General features: G+C 30.1%; 2 protein-coding genes across 7 annotated transcripts; both read right to left on the bottom strand.

The window, feature by feature from the left end:
- Positions 1–4,789: 4,789 nt before the first annotated feature.
- On the bottom strand, positions 4,790–22,253 carry LOC107447171 (zinc finger protein 271). 6 transcript variants are annotated; one of them, XM_071181979.1, is made up of 4 exons: positions 21,941–22,162; positions 20,851–20,950; positions 19,697–19,811; positions 4,790–7,852 (listed from the first exon to the last, which is right to left on the bottom strand). In XM_071181979.1, the coding sequence occupies exon 4, from the start codon at positions 6,627–6,629 to the stop codon at positions 5,487–5,489; it is 1,143 nt and encodes a 380-aa protein (XP_071038080.1). In that variant the 5' UTR covers positions 6,630–7,852; positions 19,697–19,811; positions 20,851–20,950; positions 21,941–22,162; the 3' UTR covers positions 4,790–5,486. The 6 variants fall into 6 exon arrangements, with proteins under 6 accessions (XP_071038080.1, XP_071038079.1, XP_042905655.1 ...); XM_071181978.1 differs by having other exon boundaries at positions 20,836–20,950; positions 21,941–22,153; XM_043049721.2 differs by lacking the exons at positions 20,851–20,950; positions 21,941–22,162 and adding an exon at positions 22,178–22,253.
- On the bottom strand, positions 10,269–14,483 carry LOC107447170 (zinc finger protein 658B-like; the record flags this gene model as incomplete). The annotated part of the gene is made up of 1 exon (XM_043049717.2): positions 10,269–14,483. A coding segment is annotated over one exon (1,329 nt), but the record flags the coding sequence as incomplete, so codon positions are not given.
- Positions 22,254–23,383: the final 1,130 nt, after the last annotated feature.

Raw genomic sequence — 23,383 nt, 5'->3', positions numbered from 1 at the left:
TTCTTGCCATCATCATTCAACTTGTGATAATAGGAAAAGCTCATTTCGATTTAATAAAACAAATTTTTATTTCCGAACAACAAATGTTATAAAGATAAGAGAAAATGTCAACAATGTTTGGAAATCTAAGGCTATAGCGATGTAGCGGAAGTTCGCACGTACCGGGTGAAGTTACTTCCGCTTAACTAGCTGTTTGTTTATTTAGAAAACGAGGTGAATAACAACTAAATTTATTCACACCTCATGTTCACTAAGGCGTTTTTTAAATCGTATGTTGCAAGCGAAACATGCACGAATTAGTGTTCGAAGATATTTCGCGAGAAAATGAGACCCGACTTGGCGAATGCAACATTGGCGAATATCAAAATACAGTGCCAAAGTGGTGCCCGGGAGTCGACAATAGGGAAAGTCGCGACCGAGCAAAGCTAAGCGCAGATAGCGCTATTTTACACAAATATACCAAAATAAGATGTAACATACAAAACATAGCACTTCTTGCACTTTATTTATGTTGTGACATTAATTTTCATAACTTCGTTTTAAGCTGACGACCTGTGAGAATTAACAAATTACAGAAAACACTTATGAATGGTAAAATTTCAATAGTAAAACTTCTTCGAATATTAAAGCTGTCGAATATAAGCGGGGCGATACACTGGAAGTTTTCTAAATTTCTTCCGGTTTTAAGTAGCTTGTTATTGTTCACATTCAGTCAACTGTCTGTACTTGAAATTTAAGAAAAAAAATTTAAGTAATTTTCTTCCATACTGTTCTCACAGCATGCGACTCAAACATGTCCGACCACTGTCGAGAGGGGACCCAAATGGGGAGTTTTTCGTGAGAGAATATATTCCACCAATAAGATGCTCATTTTTCCCGTATGTACTCATTCTTCGTGCATTAATAGCCTGCGGTGAAAATGACCCGTAAATAGCACGCAGATCTTTCAGAAAATTAACCCATGTTTAGGCTGAAACAGTCTCATCCCTATTGCGAACAGTCGAAAAACTTAGATATAGCTGATTTGTGCACTAAGCTGATGAGTTTATCTTTTCCATAAATCAGGTATGTTATAGGATTCAAAAAGACTGGATGGCAAAATCTTTCTATTAAAACACTTTCAGCAGAAGATTTAACCCCAGTTGTAGTAAGTTTTCAAATAACGATTTTTTACTTTCTATAGTACTTGAAAACGACGCCCGATGGCTGAGTGGTAGCGCTTCGCGCTCCCGTGCCACACCTCCTAGAAAAGAGCAGGCCTCAACATGGGTTACCATAAATATCCTTTAGTAGTCCAAACGTAATGACATACTTCGTATTTTCAACCACTGCGCAGTTTAGTACCCCGAACGTAATGACATCTTTCTTATTTTTCATCAACTGCGCAGTTAACTTCGTCACATTAGACTACTAAATTGATCCGTGGCATCCGTGAATTGACACCTCCTACAATGAGGCATTCCTTCATTGTAGGAGGTGTTGGTTCGATCCTCGGGCCGGGCAAGGTTGACTCAACCTTTCATCCCTTGGGAACTAAACACTGGGGGTTTCGCGTTCTGCTGAACACCTAACCGGAACATCTGCTCCTGCACCCCAGAGCCCAGGGTCAAGAAAACTGGGGTGGGCAGAATAGGCCTTGGCCCTCTATGGGCTGTCACGCCCCTGAGTTTAGTTTAATTCTTGAAAACATTTATAACATGATTACAAAGTTTCTTATAAATATTTTCAATCACTATTTGTATCATATCTGAGAGCGCTGGAATCTATAGGCTGGTCATTATATATACTGTGAAAATCGTTAGCAAAAAGTGAGATCTCAACATTTTGAGCAACCGTCTACTAATGATTTATTCTCGGGAACTACTGAAAAAAAGAAAATAAACCATTCGTGAGTGTTTTGTTCCAAATCGTCCGGTCCCGCAGTGGACTGATCGTTAAGACACGGTTCCCAGCAGATCATCGAAGTCAAGCATCACTGGCCGCGGTCAGTGTGCGGGTGGGGGACCACTTGGATCAGTCTGCTTAGGGGCCGAGGGTGTGCGGTATTGGTTCTCGTTAAACTGTGCTACCGTAAAGTGCTCGACTTCGCGCGCAGGTCGTCGGGCTACCGAAGCGGGGGTGCCATCCCCTCCGCAGAGGATCAAAATTGTGATGGCATGTCTTCGGATCATCCTCCGGGATGTTTCCCAGACCGTCGCCAATAGCCCATTGTGCAGCTCTAGTGCGACGTAAATTAACAACAACAACCAAATCGTCCAATAGTAAAACTGTTTTCATACTGAAACACTTAATTGGGGACAAGAACAAAAGTTTTAAAGAATAATTAATGTCATTTTCTGAGTTTGACACCTTTCAAAGCTCTGCAAAACTCGCACTAAATGTGTTTTGGGCAGAAAAAGGCAATTGTTTTAATGTGTTCAGAATTGTCAGCTAACAAAATAGCTAAAAAAAAAAACTCGACTCGACACCCTCAAAGGTCAGTTTGGTAGATCCTTGCAGTCGAGAAAAGGTACTTCAAATATTGATTGTGAAGTTGAAATCAAAAGGTAAAATACTTCAAGTCATCGTGGAGGACATTTTGATGGAACTTATCAGCATTTGAGTTGCAAGGAATGGAAAATCCACCACGGTTAGCCAAACGGCAAGGGGACTCTAACCTATGATCCGTCAACCACCGAGGATATTTTTCATCGATCCTGTGGTCAGTTCGAGCCGGGTGCGGTAACCCGAAGGAAGAACGCGCTTGATCCTCGTTGGAAAGCAAGCTCTTTATCGCCTGAACCACCGATTGTCTTCTTTGAGTCACCATGGATCTTTGCTTCGTTGAAAATTATAGTAAAATACCGCGTAATACTGTAAACACTGCAAGATTAATAATGTTAGATGGCATGCTTTTCAATGCCTAGGCGTAAAAATTAATTAAAATTAGTAAACTGGCAGTCTTACGATGTACTAAGCTGTATACGATTCTCCATCTATTGTTGCTCATCCAGCAATCATTCAAGGCGAATTCTCGATTTTGTTTGATTCTATCATTTTTAATATCAGATGGGAAAAAAAGAGTCACTATTGGTAGTACTTTGTCTTACTAGAGCTGCACATTGGGATATTGGTAACGATCTGGGAAGCAACCCTAAGAGGATGATACAAAGACATGCCATCCCAATATTCTGCAGGAGGGACGGCTCCTCCGCTCAGATAGCCCGAGGACCCTGCACGCGAAGTCCAGCACTATACGGTTGAATAGTTTAACAAGGGCTGATATCGCGCAGCCTCGATTCCTTTTCAGGCTGATCAAAGTGGTCCCCCCCCCCTCCATTCTTGACCGCAGCGAGTGATACTTGGCTTCGGTGATTTACTGAGAATCGTATCTTATGATCAGTTCACAGAGAAAAACGAGACGAATCAATCATTTTGAAACTTCCCTCTAAACACCTCAATATTTGTTGTCGCATTTTACTGAGTTTATCACCATAAAATTAAATACTGTTCATTGAGTTTCTCTTTCTTAAAATAACTTGTACCGCACACTGATCTTAAAGACACGGTTCCGAGTAGAACACCGAAGGAAACCAAGCATCACTGGCTGTGGTCAGTAAGCAGGTGAGTGACCACTTTGAGTAGGGACTGAGGGTGCACGGTATCGGTCCTCGTTAAACTGTTCCAGCGTATGTTCGATTTCACGTGCAGGTCCCCTCTGCAGATGATTAAAATTGCGATGGCATGTCTTTGGATCATCCTCAGAGTTGCCTCTCAGACCGTCGCCAATAGCCCATTGCGCAGCTCTAATGCAACATAAATTTAGTACCTACCTACCTGCCTACCGCCTAAAATAACTATATTTGAAAAAAGAAATTCTGCAATTAAGGCTTTATACCTGAACTGTGTATGCAAATAGTGGATGGTTCCTAAGTTAGAACTATCTAATTTTGTAAATTTTACTTCATCAAGATGCTTCATCAGAATGATTAAGAATCTTTCAATTGAATTGATTCGATAATCTTCCGATTCGTCAAATCAATTATTTTTAAAAACCACACAAGTTTTTAGATGCTTTAAACGTACCCAAATATCACAGGAATAAAACAAAAAGCAAAAAAAAANAAAAAAAAAAAAAAAAAAAAAAAAAAAAAAAAAAAAAAAAAAATATTTTGTGTCGGTCAAAACAGGACAACTACAAGTCCAGAGTTTCGTAACCAAAAAGCGTATTATAACTGGTATTGTTTGAACTCATAAAATAGAGTTGACAAGTTTTCAAAGTAGCCATCAATAATCAGAAGTACAATAAAAGAGAAACATATTCAGTTAGCATTTACGAAACTATTAGAGCTATTTCAAAGTATATATACAATTTAATTCTATATAGGGTATAAATTATTAATATTATGCACGAATTTACTATTTAAAAAAGAAACATTTAGATAAAGGTGCTAAATTATAAATTATGCAACGTTGAATCTTCACACTTCATTATAAAATGATAACGTTGAATTGATTACTTGGAATCAATGTTCTAGTTTTTGTTAAATTAGAAATAGCCTTTTCCCATTCTGCATTTAAACAACTAAGCTCGAAAAGTTACAGATTTGAGTTTTCAATATTCTTTTGCTTTTTTATAAGAAAAGAAGTTTCAAATTAGTTTCTCGGAATATCAGGGCTTCCCACACATTTCAATCAAAGAAAATGGTAAAAAAGGAGCATTTGTAGTTCGAAAAAAGGACTTTGGAGGACCATTTTAAGTTTAAAAAGAAAACTTTGGAAGATTATTTATAGTTAAAACCAAGAATAATCAGGTAACACACTGAATGATTAATTTACTGACCAATAAAAATACATATACATAAACATAAAAATACATAAACAATAAAAAATAGTTAAACAGAATTCATTTGGATAAAGCATCCTATAAATTAGATAGAAATTTAACAAGTTTCTTAACTCAGAAGCTTATTTTTAAAACACTGATTTTTGAAAATGCTCTAATGGTTGCAATTGAAGTGGGACAAGTGTGAAATTTTACAAAAATTGAAAGATTTACTGAATAAAAATTATGTAAATCCGAGCCTAGTGTAAGTTCTCAAAAGTTATTTAATATTGAATACTTTTAAGATATTGTTGAAATGATTTTGATGAATGATGAGATTTGAAATTGTATAGTAATTATTAAAAAAAGAGGAAAGTTATTCCAGAATTTTTTTAAAACTAACTCTAGTTTGAAAGCCTCTTTTAAAAAAGAAGACTGAATGATAATATTTATAAGAGAGTAAGGAACAAAATATAAAAATATATATTTACTTTTATTTGGCACTCATATTTAGTAACATACTAAACATTCAGAAAAATAATATTGAAGAAACATGTTTTGAACATAATGAAATATATAATTGTTCAACATGTTAAAAAAAGGTTCATCATAAAAAAAGTTTTTTCATCAACACGGACACAGTTATGAGTAGTTAAATTACTATTGCTAAAAAAAACTCTCATTACAAATCTTCAAGTTTTTCCTTATTGTGTGTCTTAGTGTGAGCAGTGAAATGATTTTTCCGGGAATAAATTTTGTCACACACATCGCATGAATAAAGCTTTTTTACTTTGTGAACACGCATGTGCAATTTCAAATAACAATTGAACGCAAAACTCTTATCACATATACTGCAAGAATAAGGTTTTCCTCCAGTGTGAATAAAACTGTGTTGATTTAAAATATATCTTCTTGTAAATTTCTTGTTACATATATTGCAAGAAAAAGGTTTTTCTTTAGTATGAATTCGATAATGATGTATATAGTCACCTTTCTGCTTGAAACTTTTATCACATTGATTACAAGAATATGGTCTTTCATTAGTATGAATAAGCATATGAAGACTTATACTACCTTTCTGCGAAAAACTCTTATTACAGATACTGCAAGAATAAGGTTTTTCCTTCGTATGAACACGCAAATGAATATTCAGTTTATCTCTTCTTTGAAATTTTTTATTACATATGGGGCAGTGATGAATATTTTCTCCAGTATGAATACGTTTGTGTACATCTAAACTATACTTAAAACGAAAAGTTTTATCACATAAACTACAGGCAAAAGGTATTTCTTTAGAGTGAACAACACGACAATGAGTATTAAGACTTAGTTTAGTTAAAAACCTCTCATTACAAATTTCACATGAAAAAGGTTTTTCTCCAGTATGAGTTAAGCCATGCTTAAACAACTCACCTGTTGTGCCAAAGCTTTTGTTGCATAGAGTGCAAGAATAAGGTTTTTCTTTAGTATGAACACGACTATGAACATTTAAATTACTTTTAAATGCAAAACTCTTATTACAGGTACTGCAAGAAAATGGTCTTTCACGAGTGTGGATGTTACGATAGTGTTTAGATAAGCAATCTTTCATAGAAAAGCTCTTATTACACAGTGTGCATGAATAAGGTTTTTCGCCCGTGTGAACACGATTATGTAAAATTAGAGCAGATGATGACGTATAACTCTTGTCACAAATACTACACACATAAGGCCTTTCCATTGTATGAACAACATTATGCTTACTTAAAGAAAATGAGCTGGCAAAGCTCTTGTTACAAATGTTGCACACATGTTGCGAGTTTGACAAAATGCATTGCGATGACATGATAAATTTATACTAAATATACAAGTAAATAATTAATAGGCAAAAGAGGCAATTTTAAAAATATATAAACTAACAAAGTGGCCTTCTCACACTAAATGTACAAGTAAATAACATGTAGTAGGCAAACTTAAAGATGTGCACCGATGATGTAACATATATAAACTAAATATAAAGTAAGTAATATGCATGCACATTAATTTGACAATTTGCTCTCCAAATGACAAGATCTTCTAATACTAAATATTCAAGTAAATAATTTGCATACAATTAAATGAAATTTAAATATGGGTGTTTCAAAACATGTTAGTAGACTAGAAAGATTTATTCAACAATAAAGATTTCTTTCTTTAGTTTGATTTAAAAAGTAACGTTTTTTAACAAGGAAAAATATTTGCACAAATATTGCACGGAAAAATATTGGCTTGGTTATAAGAATAACTAAATAATACTATTTATTGCACTCAGGCTTTTTTTAAAGCCAATACTAATATTTTTTATTGACTATGATGTATTGAGCCAATTAGATAAAAAAAAAATCTTTTGTAATTCAGTACATCAAACCAATCAAATACAAAATTGTTCAATACTTTTCATAAATCATTCACACAAATTTTAAAAAAAAAAACCTTGATGATGGCTAAAAGTGGAGCTTGGGATCATATTAAATTTTTAAAAAAAAACCTTGATGATGGTTAAAAGCGGGGCTTGAGATCATATTAAATTTTTAAAAAAAAACCTTGATGATGGTTAAAAGTGGGGGTTGAGATCATATTAAATTTTCAAAAAAAAACCTTGATGATGGTTAAAAGTGGGGCTTGAGATCATATTAAATTTTTAAAAAAAAACTTGATGACGGTTAAAAGTGAGGCTTGAGATCATATTAAAAAATATGGAATAAAATATTCTGATAAATACACAAAATAAAGGCTAACTTAAACATATTTAATATTCATTATTCCAAAACAAATTTCACATTTTGTGGTAAATCTCAATCAAATGTCAAATAGTCGCTTTCAAAACTATAAAGTTAAAAACAAAATGTTTCTTCTAACTCTCATAAACTTTATGGTTACTTGAATGGACAAACATCTGCCAGTTATTTCACTGTAATATCAGATTGAAAGTCAATGGAGACATCCAGGTTTCATCTGTGGTCACTTTCTGATTTCATATCTATTCACTTGACCTTAAATTATGGATGTTCCAAATTGAATTACAGACATCTATAAAGAGAAAAATATAAAATATATGATAAAATTAAAAAAATTATATTATATATTATGATATATTAAAAAAAATTTAAGTTGAACAACAAATTAGCTTGACTATGAGACAGATAAAATGAATTGAAAATAGAATCTAATTTTATGAGAATATTTAAAGTTAAATTTATACACGAACCTTCTAACACGAACCTAAGCCGCATTTGATTCAGCTAACAAAAAGTATGCAGAAAACATAACCTTATTTGTCTAAATAACAATCTCAAATATAAAAATAAGTACAAATCAAAAATAGTTCCTTTAAAACATAAAACCCAAGCAACTTAATATTATAAAAAAGTTCTTGACACTGCTTTTTTTTTGTATTTTTTATGCTAAATTAAATGCGACCAAATCCGAGTAGATGGAATAAACATCTGTGGTGAAAAGTTTTAAGATTAAATCAAAGAAAAGAAAAAAGAGATAAGAAAAAAAGGACCCTTGCTTTCTGATCTATTAGTCCCACAAATTAGAGTGTGGTCTTAATTTTAGAGTAAAAAATATATATATAAGGAACGATACTTCAATAAACAGATATATAAATATATATATATATACCAGACGCGTAAATCAAACGTACTTTTTTTAAAAAAAAAAAGCCTTTATAACTTCTAAGCCATCAGTCCTATCGCCTCAAAGTGATCTCATTGAAAGCCCCCTCCTCAAAAAGAAAAAATAATAATAATAAATAAAAAAGTATAACCGTATTAAAAACTTGAGATCTGTGAAAACAAGAAGTCAAATTGAGAATAATCTTTTATTTTCTATGAAAGAAATACAATTATAGCTACATAAAATCTATTTACATAAATCACAATAAAGGAAATCTAACAATACTAATGGAAATAATATGAACATATTATAAGACTAGTTAAAAAAAATAATTTAAAAAATATTATTACATATGCTGTTAGGTTTAACATAAGGTGAACAAACTTCACAGAAGGTTTATCTTTGCTATGAAATTGTAATTAGCAAAATTCTGCTTTTGAGCAAATCTTACATGTCATACCACATTCAATCCACAAAAGAAGAATCGCTTCTAAGGAGAATGACCTTACTGCTTCTTTTTCTTCCTATCAGGAGATTGTAAATTAGTGATTTGCCTGCAGGGATAATAACAAACAAAGGAATACTGAAGATGTCTTTTAGAAAAAGAGTCCGGAGATTTGGGTTGAGTCTGGATCATCTCTGTCAAAAATGTACTAAAAAACTTTACACATACCTGGTTCTTGCACTAAGCAACTAAATTAGTCTTTTCATTAAAAAATAAAATAAAAACAAGTCTGCTATAGATTTTCTTCCACTCAAGTGATAATAAAATTTTTCAAGTAACAACTTAAATGAGCTCCTCATTTAAATTTTTACTTTTTATACAACTTAAAAACACCTATAACATGATTATAAGTTTTTTCACAGATTTAAATTATTTTTTATGACAAAGTAAATAAAATATTTTTAAAAAAATTAAAATTTATAAGTCCAACAACATTGAAACATAATTTTTGCCACCTTAGGGAAAAATCTTCAGTGGAAGATCAGTCATGCATTTGCACTACATTTAGCAAAGATTAAAAATGCTTAAACTTCTACATTAACTCTGAAAGCACAATTGTCAAAGAGTAAATCATTCTATTTTAGCACGTAGAAATACACAAGTGTTCGAAAGCTAAAGGAAAAAAATTTTTCATATAATTCAAGAAATAGTGAACCAAATTAACAAAAATTTCATATTAAAATATAGCTATGAAGTATTCAAAAACATGCATTTTCACTTGATTTCCATTGATGCTAGTCATTCTTCCTTTAGCATGTATATATGCAGAGGTGTCAAAAACGAAAATAAGTAAATTAAAATTAAATAAAAAAATTATATTAAATAAAAAAATAATTGAATTTTCATGCACACAGCTAACTGAAAAGAATCAATTTTTTAAGATAATTAAAGAAAACCAAATGACATGATGTTAGGCTCATGAATACTCTAGGGAACACCATCAATTGATCATAGCAATATAGTCAATTGATGGTGTTTTCTACTCTAGGAAAAGCTGCAAGCTCCATACCGCCCATACTTACGATGGTTACTGTTTACGATGAATTTTAAAGCCATTTGGCTCACAACATGATCATTGTGTTTTGAGATTCTTGCCAACATGGCGTTTGATTACTTAGATTTAGTTTACTATTAGATTTAGTTTACTATTAGATTTAGTTTACTATTAGATTTAGTTTACTATTTCGTGAATTATCTGAAAAAATTCCTTAACTTTAGGAAATCAATACAGATTATATATATTAGAGTAGGCAAAAATTGGATTAGGGTGACCTGGGTTAATTCACAATCACTCTGTTTCTGGGGTAAATAANGTATTAGATTTAGTTTACTATTTCGTGAATTAGCTGAAAAAATTCCTTAACTTTAGGAAATCAATACAGATTATATATATTAGAGTAGGCAAAAATTGGATTAGGGTGACCTGGGTTAATTCACAATCACTCTGTTTCTGGGGTAAATAATGATCACCTAAGTTTTATTTAAAAAAAAAATAATTTTTTTAAATTTTAGGCATGGACAAGAATGCTTGTACACTTTACTAAAGTATAACTACATTTACTTAATAATAGTTTTTTGTTTAATCTAACAAAATAAGTATCTTTTAAACTGCTTTCTGAATTTTCCATTTCAAAGATGGGTTTCAAAATGTGCACATTTTTGCAAAGATCCCCCGCCTTTTCTTAATAACAAATATTTTGAGTTACTTTCTTTTTTTTATATGAAAGTAGTGTAAGCCTTTGTTTAATTGTTTCACATCTACTGTAAACATTATAATTGATTATAGGAAACTATATCAAATGTTGCCCCCTACAGATGGGGTCATTATTGATCACTGGGGTAATTCCTGATCAGTGTCATTTCTTTTTATAAATAGTACTAAAAATAGCTAATTGTTTTTTCTTAAATAACAGTTCATATTTATTAAGTGGAACAACTATAAAATATATTTTAACTGTAATCACAAAATGTGTTTTTAACAGTATACAAGACAAATGTGTTCTGGTTTGTCTTACCTTGTTTCGTGTTAATTTTATGTGTGTACATTGTTAGCATAATTTTTAAGCTGATAAATTAGCCTAATATAAATATGGTGAGAAATTATAAGCCTAAAAAGGATATTAAGCTTTTAGAAAGCAAAATTAGCGAATTTCTTTTAATGATAGAAAATGAAAATTTCAGTGTGAGAGCTGCTGCCAGAGCTGTTGACATACCTTACTTAACTTTACACTCTCACTTAATGAAATTACAAAATCCAGCAAAAGTAACCTATGTGGGAACTCTTTCTTATATTCCAGCAGAACATGAGAATGAGCTTGCTGCTTGCCTAAAATGTATGACACAATGCAAAGACTTTTGGAAAATTTACAGTGTTAATCTTTATTCTTGCTTTTTAAATAAATTGTTTTAGTAGTTGCTTAAACATATATTTTTGGTTTATTTGTTTGATCTTGATGTATTATTTGTTAATTACCATTGTATAATTATTTTTAAACATCCCCTATACTATAAAAACTGCTGATCAGTAATTACCCCAGAAGTGGTGAGGAATTACCCCAGAAATGATCAAGAGAAGGGAATTCTTGATCACTAAAAATTTTAAATCTTTTAAATTCTAAATAAATTTTCAAACAAAAGAAGGTTAGGACTCATTTCATATAGCTTCAAACTTCCAGTAAATATTAAAATTCTATCAAGAAAAGTTTTTTTTTACAAAATAGATGTTTGCATTTTTTGATCAGAAATTACCCCAGGTCACCCTAATTTGATTTAAATCATAGTTTTTTTTTTTTTTTTACATTAATCAACGAACGCATTAGATAAAATACAATTATAATACTCCATTAAAAACAAAATTATAGCTAAAATACATACATACCTCTTACTAAAATGGTTAAAATTGTTATTTGATTATTACAGACTAATCACTGAATTAATAACAATATAGTTATTTCAGTTCAAGCTTAACATTTTAAGGAATTTTAAAGACAGGAAGTCACAATTGGTAATTAGATATTCAATGATAATAGTTGATAACTATTTAGAATTCTGTTTTAAGATTCAAAATTAGTATAGGTTTTTTTTAAAAAAATTCAGTTGGTCAATAACAATATTTTTTTATGAAAAAAATCAGAATTACTTTAAATTAATGACTTTTTTTAAAAAATAAATAGAAGTGATCTAAACCATGTCAACCCTGTGAAATATGTAGAAAATATTTATGTGATAAACTATGTAATGCTGGCTCCTAGGCTGCAGATTTTTCCTTCTCGCAGCTACTCAAGAGATTAATTACATATCAGTTGCATTCAGAAGTTTTATTACAATAAATCAAAGAAAAATGGACTAATCTGTGATATAATTACTTACTAAATTTCAAAAATGCAATAAATTAAAATTAACAACTTAAGGCCAAATATTAATGTTTTTCTTTAATCATCTAATGTGTAATTAGAGACCGTTTCCCAATTTATGTTGATTTAGCATGTTTAAAACTTCTTTTTTACAATTGTAAAGAAGTTAATGTTGTCTGATGGAACTCTCAAGTTCTTAATAAATACATTTACTTTATGAAAAGTTAATTTCGAGAGTCAAAATAAAGAAATTTCATTTATCGCTTATATATTTACAAGAAGAAAACAAAAAATACAGAATTTCTAAAATGAAGAAGAGGAAAAAAAATTCTATTGAGGAACAAAAGAGGAATTTGATGAAAGTATCAGCTTAAAAATTTTAATTCCCCAGAAGATTTAAATCTTTTTTGTTTAAATATTCCACAGCTACTTTTACCAGTACTAAACTACCTTACCAATAGTGATATTACTTTACATATATTATACTCTAACAAAAAATATTTTTCCCTCAACTACAGCAAACCTAATCAATTATTATATCCATATAATTTTAGTAAACCTATTTAAAGCGTTTTGCCATAAAAAAAAAAAACATAAAAGCATTGAAATTCACCAAACTTTAAAATTTTTTAGAAAGATAAAACACTGCTTGTTCAGAATGTTTCTTTTCTTTTTTTTTTTATAAGAGCTGTCAAAATAGTACATGATTATAGATAATTTAATGATCTCATGCAACATGTACTACAACATCATAACATAAAACAAACAAACAAAAAAACTATTCAATAGGTTTTTCTTTGATATGGACACACATGTGAGCAGTTAAATCATTATTGGTAGAAAAACTCTGATCTCATGTCTGGCAGGACAAAAGTTTTTGTTTAGCGTGAGTCTTTGTGTGAGCAGCCAAATGAATTTTTCGTGAATAACTTTTGTTGCAAATATCGCATGAATAAACTTTTGCAGTATGGCTAAGGATATGCTTTCTTAAGTTACTTCTGTTTACAAATGTCTTATCACAAATACTGCAAGAATGAGGTTTCTCTCCAGTGTGAATATAACTGTGTTGAGTTAAAATAAACTCCCTTGAAAATGCTTTTCCACAGATATTGCAAGAATAGGGTTTTTCATCAGTATGTGTGCGGCAATGCATCAAATAAACAGATTTATGCCCAAATCTTTTATCACAGAGATCACTAGAATAGGGTTTTTCCTTATTATGAACAGTACGCATATGAGTGCGCACACTACCTTTCTGTACAAATCTTGTTTTGCAGATACTGCAAGAATATGGTTTCTCCTTTGTATGAACACGCAAATGGACATTCAATTTATTTTTTCTCAAAAATATTTTATTACATATGTTGAATGGATGAATATTTTCTCCGGTATGAATACGTTTGTGCTCAGTTAAACTGGACTTAGTAAGGAAAGTTTTATCACATAAATTACAGGCGAAAGGTATTTCTTTAGTATGAACGACACGGCAATGTGTATCTAAACTTTTTTTATTTGTAAACTTCTCATTACATACACTACACGAAAATGGTTTCTCTTTAGTATGAGTTCGACCATGGTAGAATAAACCACCGGTTGAGGTAAATCTCTTGTTGCATAGGGTGCAAGAAAAAGGTTTTTCTTCTGTATGAACACGAATGTGAGAATTTAAATTACTTCTATGAGCAAAACTCTTATTACATGTACTGCATGAGAAAGGTCTTTCGAGAGTATGGACATTACGATAATGTTTACGTAGGCTACCATTCAGAGAAAAGCCACGATTACATAAATCACACAAATAAGGTTTTTCACCCGTATGAACAAGATTATGGCTACTTAGAGCACTTGATGACTTATAACTCTTATCACAAATATTACGCACAAAAGGTCTTTCCTTCGTGTGAACGGCTTTTGTATGTCTACTTAAATGAAATGGGCTTGAAAAGCTCTTATTGCAATAGTAGCACACATGATTTTTCACAGTTTCTCCCGAATGAACTTCATTGTGACGAACTAAACTACGTTTTAATGAATAGCTCACAGAGCATATAGTGCAAGAGTAAGAAGTTTTTTTTATTATGGACTTTGCTGTGATTAACCAAGTACCCTTTATGCGAAAACTTTCTGTTACATAAAGTGCAAGAATAAGGTTTTTCCTGAATGTTAACACAACTGTGTCCAATTAAATTACTTTTAAACAAACTGCTCTTATGACACATAATGCAAGAATATGATTTATCTTCGCGATTCCGAATTATAAATCACTACCGCAAGAAAAATTGTCACTGCTCATTCTGACAAAAACTCTTGAAGTGAAACCTGCGGATGAAAAATCAGTTTGTTAAATACTCTATAAGATCTTCTCACACTAATTTGGAAATTTGGAAAATATGTACACTATAAATGGGGCTTCCTTGCTTTAAAAGTAGCAGTAAATAAAATTCGCGCAATAAGAAAATTTGAAGATTTTTACACTAATTACATGATCTTCTTACAAAATATATGCAAGAAACTAATAACTATGTAATAAACAAATTTTGCAATATGTACACCAATGGCATGATCTCTGACTTCTAAAAATACAAACCTACACAAGTAAATGATATTCACAATTTAAGAAAATTCAGAAAAACAATACATCAAGCATACAAAATAGTAATTGACAAAGATAGATAATAAAATGAGAATGCTTTTAAAACCACAATTAAAATAAAAGTTCATCAACTGTAAAATGCTGTTTTTCAGTGCTTTGACTCTGTTCTAGCCAATAAGATACAGGACATAAAAGAAAAAGAGAGAGAGAAAATGTTCTAATCAAAACAAAGAAGACAATCTTACAGTACACTTTTCCCACCATAAATAAAACTAGAACAATAAAGGTAGAAAGTATAAGTAAGGTTAAAGACAGAATGGATTAATCCAAGGATTAAATTGTCCTCTCCAAAACTGTTTTAAACTATCCAAAACTCTTGTAATCAAATTATGTCACAATTTAAAAAAATATTCTGCAAAATAAAAGGTTAGTTTTTGGCCAAGAAACAAAATGAATATGTTTTTGTATTATTAAAAAAGTTTATTATTATTTTTAAAATTTTATTACTTATCCTTATGCAAAAACATAATTTATCATTATTAAAAGCATATTTATTCATATTTAAAGGATAAGGTATTCACTTTTGTTATTCAATGAATTGTGCAGCTTCAAATATTATTAATCTTCAGGGGTCTGTCCAGGCCGAATTTACTACCATTTAGCAGTAGTTTCACAAATTCAACTTCAGGAAAAACGGTAGCTTCACAAAATACTTTTTCGTAAAATTTTATTTTTGCATCCCTTAAGAAACGATAAATCCATATTTTTGAGTTGATTTTTTAATATCATTATTTATTTTTCACACATAATGTCTAAATTTTCACAAAATAGCTACCTCTCAGAAAAACCTAGATAGACCCCTGATCTTGTTCTATTATATCATATTATTTTCCTTTAATAGTTGAGAGTAAATTGCATAAAAAGTATCAAATATTTATTAATGTATGTAATTATTATGTGTACAACAGTTACATGTATAAAATTTTTATCTTTTAACAATGTTCAAGATTTGGACACTTTAAGATAGTTTAGGACAGTAAAACAAATGTGTCCTGTCCAAAACCAGTATAGGAGGTCCAAAACTCCAACCCTGTCAAAAACTATATTTTCAGACATACCCGAGACATGTAAGTATCTTATCAGGAAAGCATTAAACAGAGCTCATTCTAGGCAGAAAAAAGGGCAGGATGCAAAAGTTTAAAAAAAAGGGCATTATTATTCTAAAAAGGCAATAATTTTTTTCTATGGGCTTTACACGTTCTATTAAAAAACATTGTCAATTTTCTTTTCTACTTTACTAAAAGTACCAAAGCAATCATATTAATTACTAATTTTTATTAATAAATTAACATATATACATATATCAAGTTAATGAGCTAATTAGCTTAGTAATTTATTTAAAATGCATGCATATATTAATAAAATAATAAATGTATGTTTTTAAGTGTCTGTAGTTATGATTTAATAATTAAAATGATTAATAATAATTATGATTTAATGATAGTGAAGTTACTGCAAACTTTCAAAAACAAGTGGAACAAGGGGATGGGATGGCTATTTTTCCTTTCCCATATAAATCTATGTATTGACAGCAATGACAAACTAAATAAAAAGAGTTGAAAATAAAGAAGGGTTGAGGAAAGAAAGGGCAAAGAGGGTATGGAGTCTATTACATCAGGGCACTAATTTACTTCAGGGGCAACAGGGTGGATTCTTTTGACTAAAAGGGCAGCAGGGTGCTGCCTAGAAAAAGCTCTGCATTAAAACAACCCCTTAAGTTTTGAATATAAGAAAGATTTTATAAAACAAAGTTAGCTTGTTCTTCTTTATTCCTCTAACCATGACTATTTTTATGTAAGAAAAAAACAAAGGTAATAATGCAATCATTACAATAATATACCTGTAGAGAAATCTTAATTCCAACAAGTTTTTACTTTTATTTATGTTTTTAATGTTGCTTTATATATATATNTATAGATACATATATACAGATAGATATATATATATATATAGATAGATAGATAATAAAAAATAAGCACCTTTTAAGCAAAGAAAAAATATTTTAACCACTTTTTCTACATAATTTTTTTTTAATATTTTTAAGTATAAACATGTGTAAATTTTTTCCAATCTATACACTACCTATCAATATTTGATGAGGGACTTTAAATTCTTGAATTTATTTTTAACTTTTTCAAAAACCACTTAGAGTTATTTTATAACTGCAAAGGGGCTTGGGTCATGCAAATTTGCATACTTATCATTAAAAGTTAAAGTTTTATAAGGTTTGCTAAGCTGGCACTAAATTATGAGAGAAAAAAATGTTTTTGAACACCTTGTAGAAAATGTAGCAATAAATTTATAATTATTCATCTTGACTTACTTTGGTTACGATACATAGGGGTGCACAACCTGCGGCCCGTAGACTGTTGATGTGTGGCCCGCGGGAGCTTCCAAACGCAATAAAAAAGTTTACTTTAATTTGGTTTTTGTTTAAACATTATAAATTTTCTATAATTAAAATATTAAATTCAAATTTACATCACTCTATGAAATGCGTTATCTTTCGTACTTTCATTCTGCTAACACTTTTTTTTTTTTTGTATATAATGGTAAATTAGTTATTGTGAAAAATGGAAAAAGTTTTTTTTTAATGAAAAATATCTATTTTTTTAGTTTTAAATAAATTGAAACTGATAAAAATACTTAAGTGCCCCGTGGCAGAATTGCGGCGACACGGCGACATTGTCGCAGAACGTTACAGAGTTCTTGCAGAAAAAATTTTCCCTTAGAAAGTAAAAAATTTTGGTTTTCGTTTCTGCAAAAATTTTCGAAATTTTTTTTCTCTAAAAGAAGCCTTTTTTGCACATCCGAGGGGAAAGAAATGTTCAAAATTTTTCGATTCTTATTTGAGAAAAATGAAAAAAAAAAAAGAATATTGATTCAAAAAATTTCTTTAATGCAGAAATGTTTGAATGATTTTTTCCCTCCACAATTATATTCAATAGATGATTTTTTCACGCATCAAAGTGAAAGAAATGCTCGTTATATCTTAAATTCTTATTTGGGAAAAATAAAAAAAATTGCTTCTTTTTTTCCTTTGCGGATTTTGCGATAAATTTTTTTTTTTTTTTTTATGTGATAAGGGTTTACGAAATGCGAAAAAAGAAATAATTAGTGGGTTTTCCTCTTTCAAAATAGGAGAATATTGCCAGTGATATTAGAATAAAAAAATATTACAAAATCATTTTTAAAAAAAATACCTAGAATTTTATTATATCCAGATAGACATTTTTGTAAATACGTTTCTGTTACTTTGAATTTAAAAATTTTATGAATAAGGTGTATATTAATTATTATTAATAGTATCTTGCAGAAAGATATTAGTGCTAGAGAGGTTCGTCGCAGAAAGCCCAAAAATATTCTGCCACGGGGCTTAAGTGCATAGAACACTAATGTTTACATAAAAATTATAATGTTTGCCACTAACATGACTAAATATGCGTGTGGCCCTCCATTAATCTACCTGTCGTGCAAGTGACCGTTTACTCAAAAAGGTTTGAACACCCCAACTGTATGCAACAATTACATAAGGTTTTTATAAGTAGAATATTTATGGATACAAGGAGCAGCAAAATGTTTAAAATTTTTCTCAAAATATTGGACATTTTTGGCTATAAAACCTGAATAGGAGGTTGTAGAAACACAAACTTGGAATTATTTTAGATGTTTTTAATTTCATCCTTAATAATTGAAACTTCTTTTTTAAATGAATAGATCAAAAGATACAAAGGTTTATTGGTAATCCTCCCTATAAAATGAATTTCTTTTTAAAGAAAGTTGAAAAAATTTGAACGTTTCTCCTACCGTAACATGGATCGAACTAAATAAATACTCATGATTTTGCTACTATAACGGTACAAAATATCAAGGAGATTAACAAAAAGAAATGAATAAGATAAAATTAAATTGATATTTCAAACGTCATTATCTCTTTTGTAAATGCATTTTGTATGATGAAAAGAGTCAAATGTGACTGATATACACGAAGTACATTTTAATTTACTACTAATCATCGTTATATTTCAAAAACTAATCATAGCTGGCAATTTCAATGCAAAGACTAAGTGTATCATTAAACATTTCAGTAGAATTTATTTTTAAGAAAGGATTACATTAATGATGGCGTCTTCTTGTGCTGCTTAACTGGCAAATATCTTACTGGGAAATATGTTGAAGAATAACATACAGTACAGAACCCATTATCCAAAAATCAGAAAACCGGAAAACCAAAAAACCGGAACGAAATTCGATACATTTTCCTGCCATTTTTTTTTTAAATTTTTTTCCTCATAAGATTTTACGATTTTTCTTTCTTTTTTTAAAGATGTTTACCTTACCATCATTTTGGAAATAATCATTAGTGTATTACTTCATCGTTTTTTCTTATTTTTAAGATTATTTCCAAATGTTTTTTTTTTTAGTTGGACTGAACAATAAAAAAAACGGCTTTTTGTAGCGATTCAGAAAACCGGAAAAATCAGTTATCCGGAATAGCGATTGTCCCAACCGTTCCAGATAATCGGTTCCCTACTGTATATAAAAAAAGTATCTTTTTGCTGGGTAATATCGTGAAAAAGAATTATTAAAAAAAAAAAGAGTAAAATTTTGATTTTAACATGAAACAACCAACCAAAGGCATAAAAAATAAATTATAAAATTTAACCAAGATTGTTTAGAGATATTTGTGGCCATATATTAAAAAATAAAAAAAATCCAATATGATCTAAAAGGTTCCTTACCAAAATTGCTATATCTTTTCTGGCCAGGGTAGAGGCTTCACGTTCCCTTTGCGTAGCCGCCTTCTCCCTTTTAGAAAATTGCAATCAACAAGGGTGTTAGGAAAAAAGAAGATAGCTGTTAAAGAATATATAATTCATTAAATTTATATATTAAAAAAAAAATAATTCCTGAAAAAAGTAATGATTTCCTTTGATATTCTCAATACAAATACTTGTACTTTTTCCAAAATCAGTAACGAAAAAACGAGTAAAAGTACTAAATTTTGAAAAATAACGAATTACAAGAAAAAGTACATATTTTTTGATTTTACTGCAAGTAAAAGTATTGCCATGCATGCTTGTGTCAAGCTCTCCATATAAGAATGCATTAGTTGAAAAACTCAAATCACAGAACCTTTTATTATACACTGCTTTAAAAAAGTTATTATTATATTACTATTTATCTTTTGAATACTACTCATACAAAAACAAAAAAAAAACTTAGAGAAACGACCGCCTTTGGAGGACTAAGAGCTACTGCGCCCACCTTGATCTTCTTAACCTTGAGTTCTGAGCTGAGATAGAAGTAGGTTTGTTGGAAAGCCAAACACAGAACACACAGTGTTTAGTCCCTAAGCATGCTTTGCACTCATTTTATCAGCACACTGAAAAAATTAAAAGCTAAGACAACCACTCAGCCACTGGGAATCAATTTACTCATACACCTAAGTTAAACCAAATTATCGGTGGAATCAGAATTCTTCAGATAAAATACAGTGTTTTCATTACAGAAAAAGAATGCGAGCGAATTTCTCACCCTTTCTCAAAAACAGGGTGAGATTTCAAAAAATTAAGTGAGATTTGCAAAAATTAAAAAAACACGAATAGACTTGAAAAAAAAAAATTTCTTTAATTATAATACATTTTTAACATCTTCCAATTGAATATTTTCTCTGCAACATCATATGGAAAATGTTCTATATCTACTTTTTCATCAGCTATTATATTTATTTGGCTGAAAAATATCCGTATTTGTTTCGTCTTGACCGTTTCTACCGCATTTGTTTCATTTTCATTTGTCCGTTACGGAGTAGAAGATGTCGCCTTAACAAGGTATTTGTCCATCTTACATTCATGCACAGAAAATGTAAACGTCTTACATGAAGAAACCTTACCTACGGTGAAGATGTGGTTGCAGAGAAATGTGTTCTGAAAGGAGTTTCGTGGTTCAGGGGGGTGTTCTGCTTTTCGCACCGGTACTGGTAAATAGGGAAGCTAGATAACAAGGACCGATGTTCAAAATAATGAAAGATCAAGGAAGAAAAGTGAAACGGATTTAATTCAAAATGGCAAAAGACGAATTTTTTTCCAAAATTCGCACATTTTAAAATTGATTTATAGAGTGCGCGAACTTCTCACATTAATAATTTTTTATTGCGAGAAAAGAAAAAAATATGCGAGAATCTCGCGCTGTAGTGAAAACACTGAAATAAATCCATTTCATCAAAGAAACAGAATAAAAAGATTATGAGATTAATTCAAAAGATAACAATTTAGATACATGTTTAATATAAACTGAATATGCTTTTAATTGATTTTTTTTTTTTACAATGAAAGCATTGATAGTTGACACAAACATCACTAAAAAGTTCACACATTGAAATTTTTGACTAAAAATATTTATTCAACTAAAGAAATATTTCAGTAAAACCTAATTTCCAAATCATGTTGTATCAAAATTGCTTTTAAGTTAAACAGAGAACAAAAAATTTTGGATCTAACAACAAAATAATAACTTTATGCACTAAACGAGTAACAAAAGCTAAATCTTTAAGTCTGAATGTTAAAACATTCACATAAGTGGTTTTTATCCTGTCCAGCAAACGCCAAATTATTTTTCTTTAATTATGAATGATTTTTTTTTTATTATATGATTTTTTATTATTTAGATGTTGAAATGAAAATTACTTTAGATGTTGAATTATTAGCTCATCCTTACATAATCTAAAATTTCAAGATTCTATAAATATCCCTTATTCGCATATAAAACTTTTATCAATTTTAAAGTCGATTTCCATACATTGATATTTGTTTGAGAATGCACACTTTCACTTAGTATTACGAACAATCAATGCTTTTTTTCTAAACTAGAGATGTCGAAGCTCTTGAACCATACGCATACTTCTTATAAATGGTTAGTTAAACACAATTGACAATAAAAAAAAAATTTCATACATTTAGAACATTTCAAAAATGTAAACATACAAAATAAATCGTCAGTGATTTTTCTTAAAGCGAAAATAAAAACGAAAGAAGAGAGCAATACGAAGACTCTAAATGTTACAGCTATAATGCAGATTAATATTGTGACAATTTTGGGCATTCGTCAAATTAAGAAAATAAAAGTCCATTTTTACTAAAGCACTGAAATAAATTCAAAATCGACGCGATTTCTTTAGAATCTTTAGCTTCTATTGAAAAATAAACAATTGAAATACATACATAAGCGGTTACGACTAGTTAAAGTGCCTCGGAAACCGCTGAAACTATAAATTTGAAATATATGCTTAATAGATATTCGCGATCGCAACGAACTATAGGGGGCGTTGTTGTATGAGACTAATACCTGCGATTTCTATATGAATAGTCATTCAGTTACTCTGGAGACGTCGTTAATGTAGCACGTAGCATTGCAACGTTCCTTCTTTATTGTGGCTAATTAAATTTAAAAAAGAAAAATGCTTGATATTCTTTCTTATGCAAACGAAAACAAAATGGTATCTCTTTTTATTAGAGAAGGAATATCCAAAACACATCGGAAAAATATTTGTACATTAACAGAAAAAAATATGTATATTCTTATAAGAGTTAAAACCTAATGCCCGAGAAATAGTATTACTAAATTTAATGATATAACATGAAAGGCCCATTTAAACTTTACATTCTATAGTTTTAAGAATCATATTACTTCAAAAATTAAAATGAACAAAAAGTATACATAAGCCTCATAATTTTATGAAATTTAATTTTGTAAACAAAGTTTTTTGACAACAATTTTTATCAAAAAATTTCAAGTTTCAATAAAAATCATTATTTAGAAACTAAGAAACGTAAAATAAAGAATGCTGACGAAACAAAAAAAAAAAAACAATTCTTTTTTGTCGCCATTTTTAGTGCTACGAAAATTCGTCTTTGGGATTTGCCAAAAACAAAACAAGATGCAATTTTATTTTTTCAGGAGGGAAATATTTTACCGAAAAAACGAAAATGTACCAATTCCCACAACATAAAACTTTATCTTGGTAAACGTACGTTTTGGAAATGTTATTTCATTTGGAATCTTATTTATCAGAGTTCATATGGCGATATGATTGTTTTGAATCTATGCTAAACTCTATATCGGCTCATTTTCCACCGAAATCCGATTGACTATTTTGATTTTAAATAAAGTGTTTTATTTTATGAATTGTCGCAAAAATTTTAAGTGTAGATTGGCGGCACTTAAAAACCGCCAAATCTGTAGCGGCGGTGGCGTTAATACGTAAGTACCGAATTTTTATTCCATACTTTTCTGAATCATATTACTTCAAACATTGGAATATACAAGAAGTATACATAAACACATAATGTTATACCATTTAATTTTTCATAAAAAGTATTTTGAGAACAATTTTTATCAAAAAATTATAAACTAAAAAACGGAAAATA

This window comes from Parasteatoda tepidariorum, chromosome 6 (assembly GCF_043381705.1).
Source record: "Parasteatoda tepidariorum isolate YZ-2023 chromosome 6, CAS_Ptep_4.0, whole genome shotgun sequence".
Classification (NCBI taxonomy): Eukaryota; Metazoa; Arthropoda; class Arachnida; order Araneae; family Theridiidae; genus Parasteatoda; species Parasteatoda tepidariorum.
The sequence above is the reverse complement of the archived record's forward strand: the minus strand, read 5'-3'. Positions and strand labels throughout refer to the sequence as shown.

Excerpts from the sequence above, each read along its gene's own strand:
- LOC107447171 (XM_043049721.2), bottom strand. The coding sequence starts at position 6,629 with ATGTCATCGCAATGCATTTTGTCAAACTCGCAACATGTGTGCAACATT.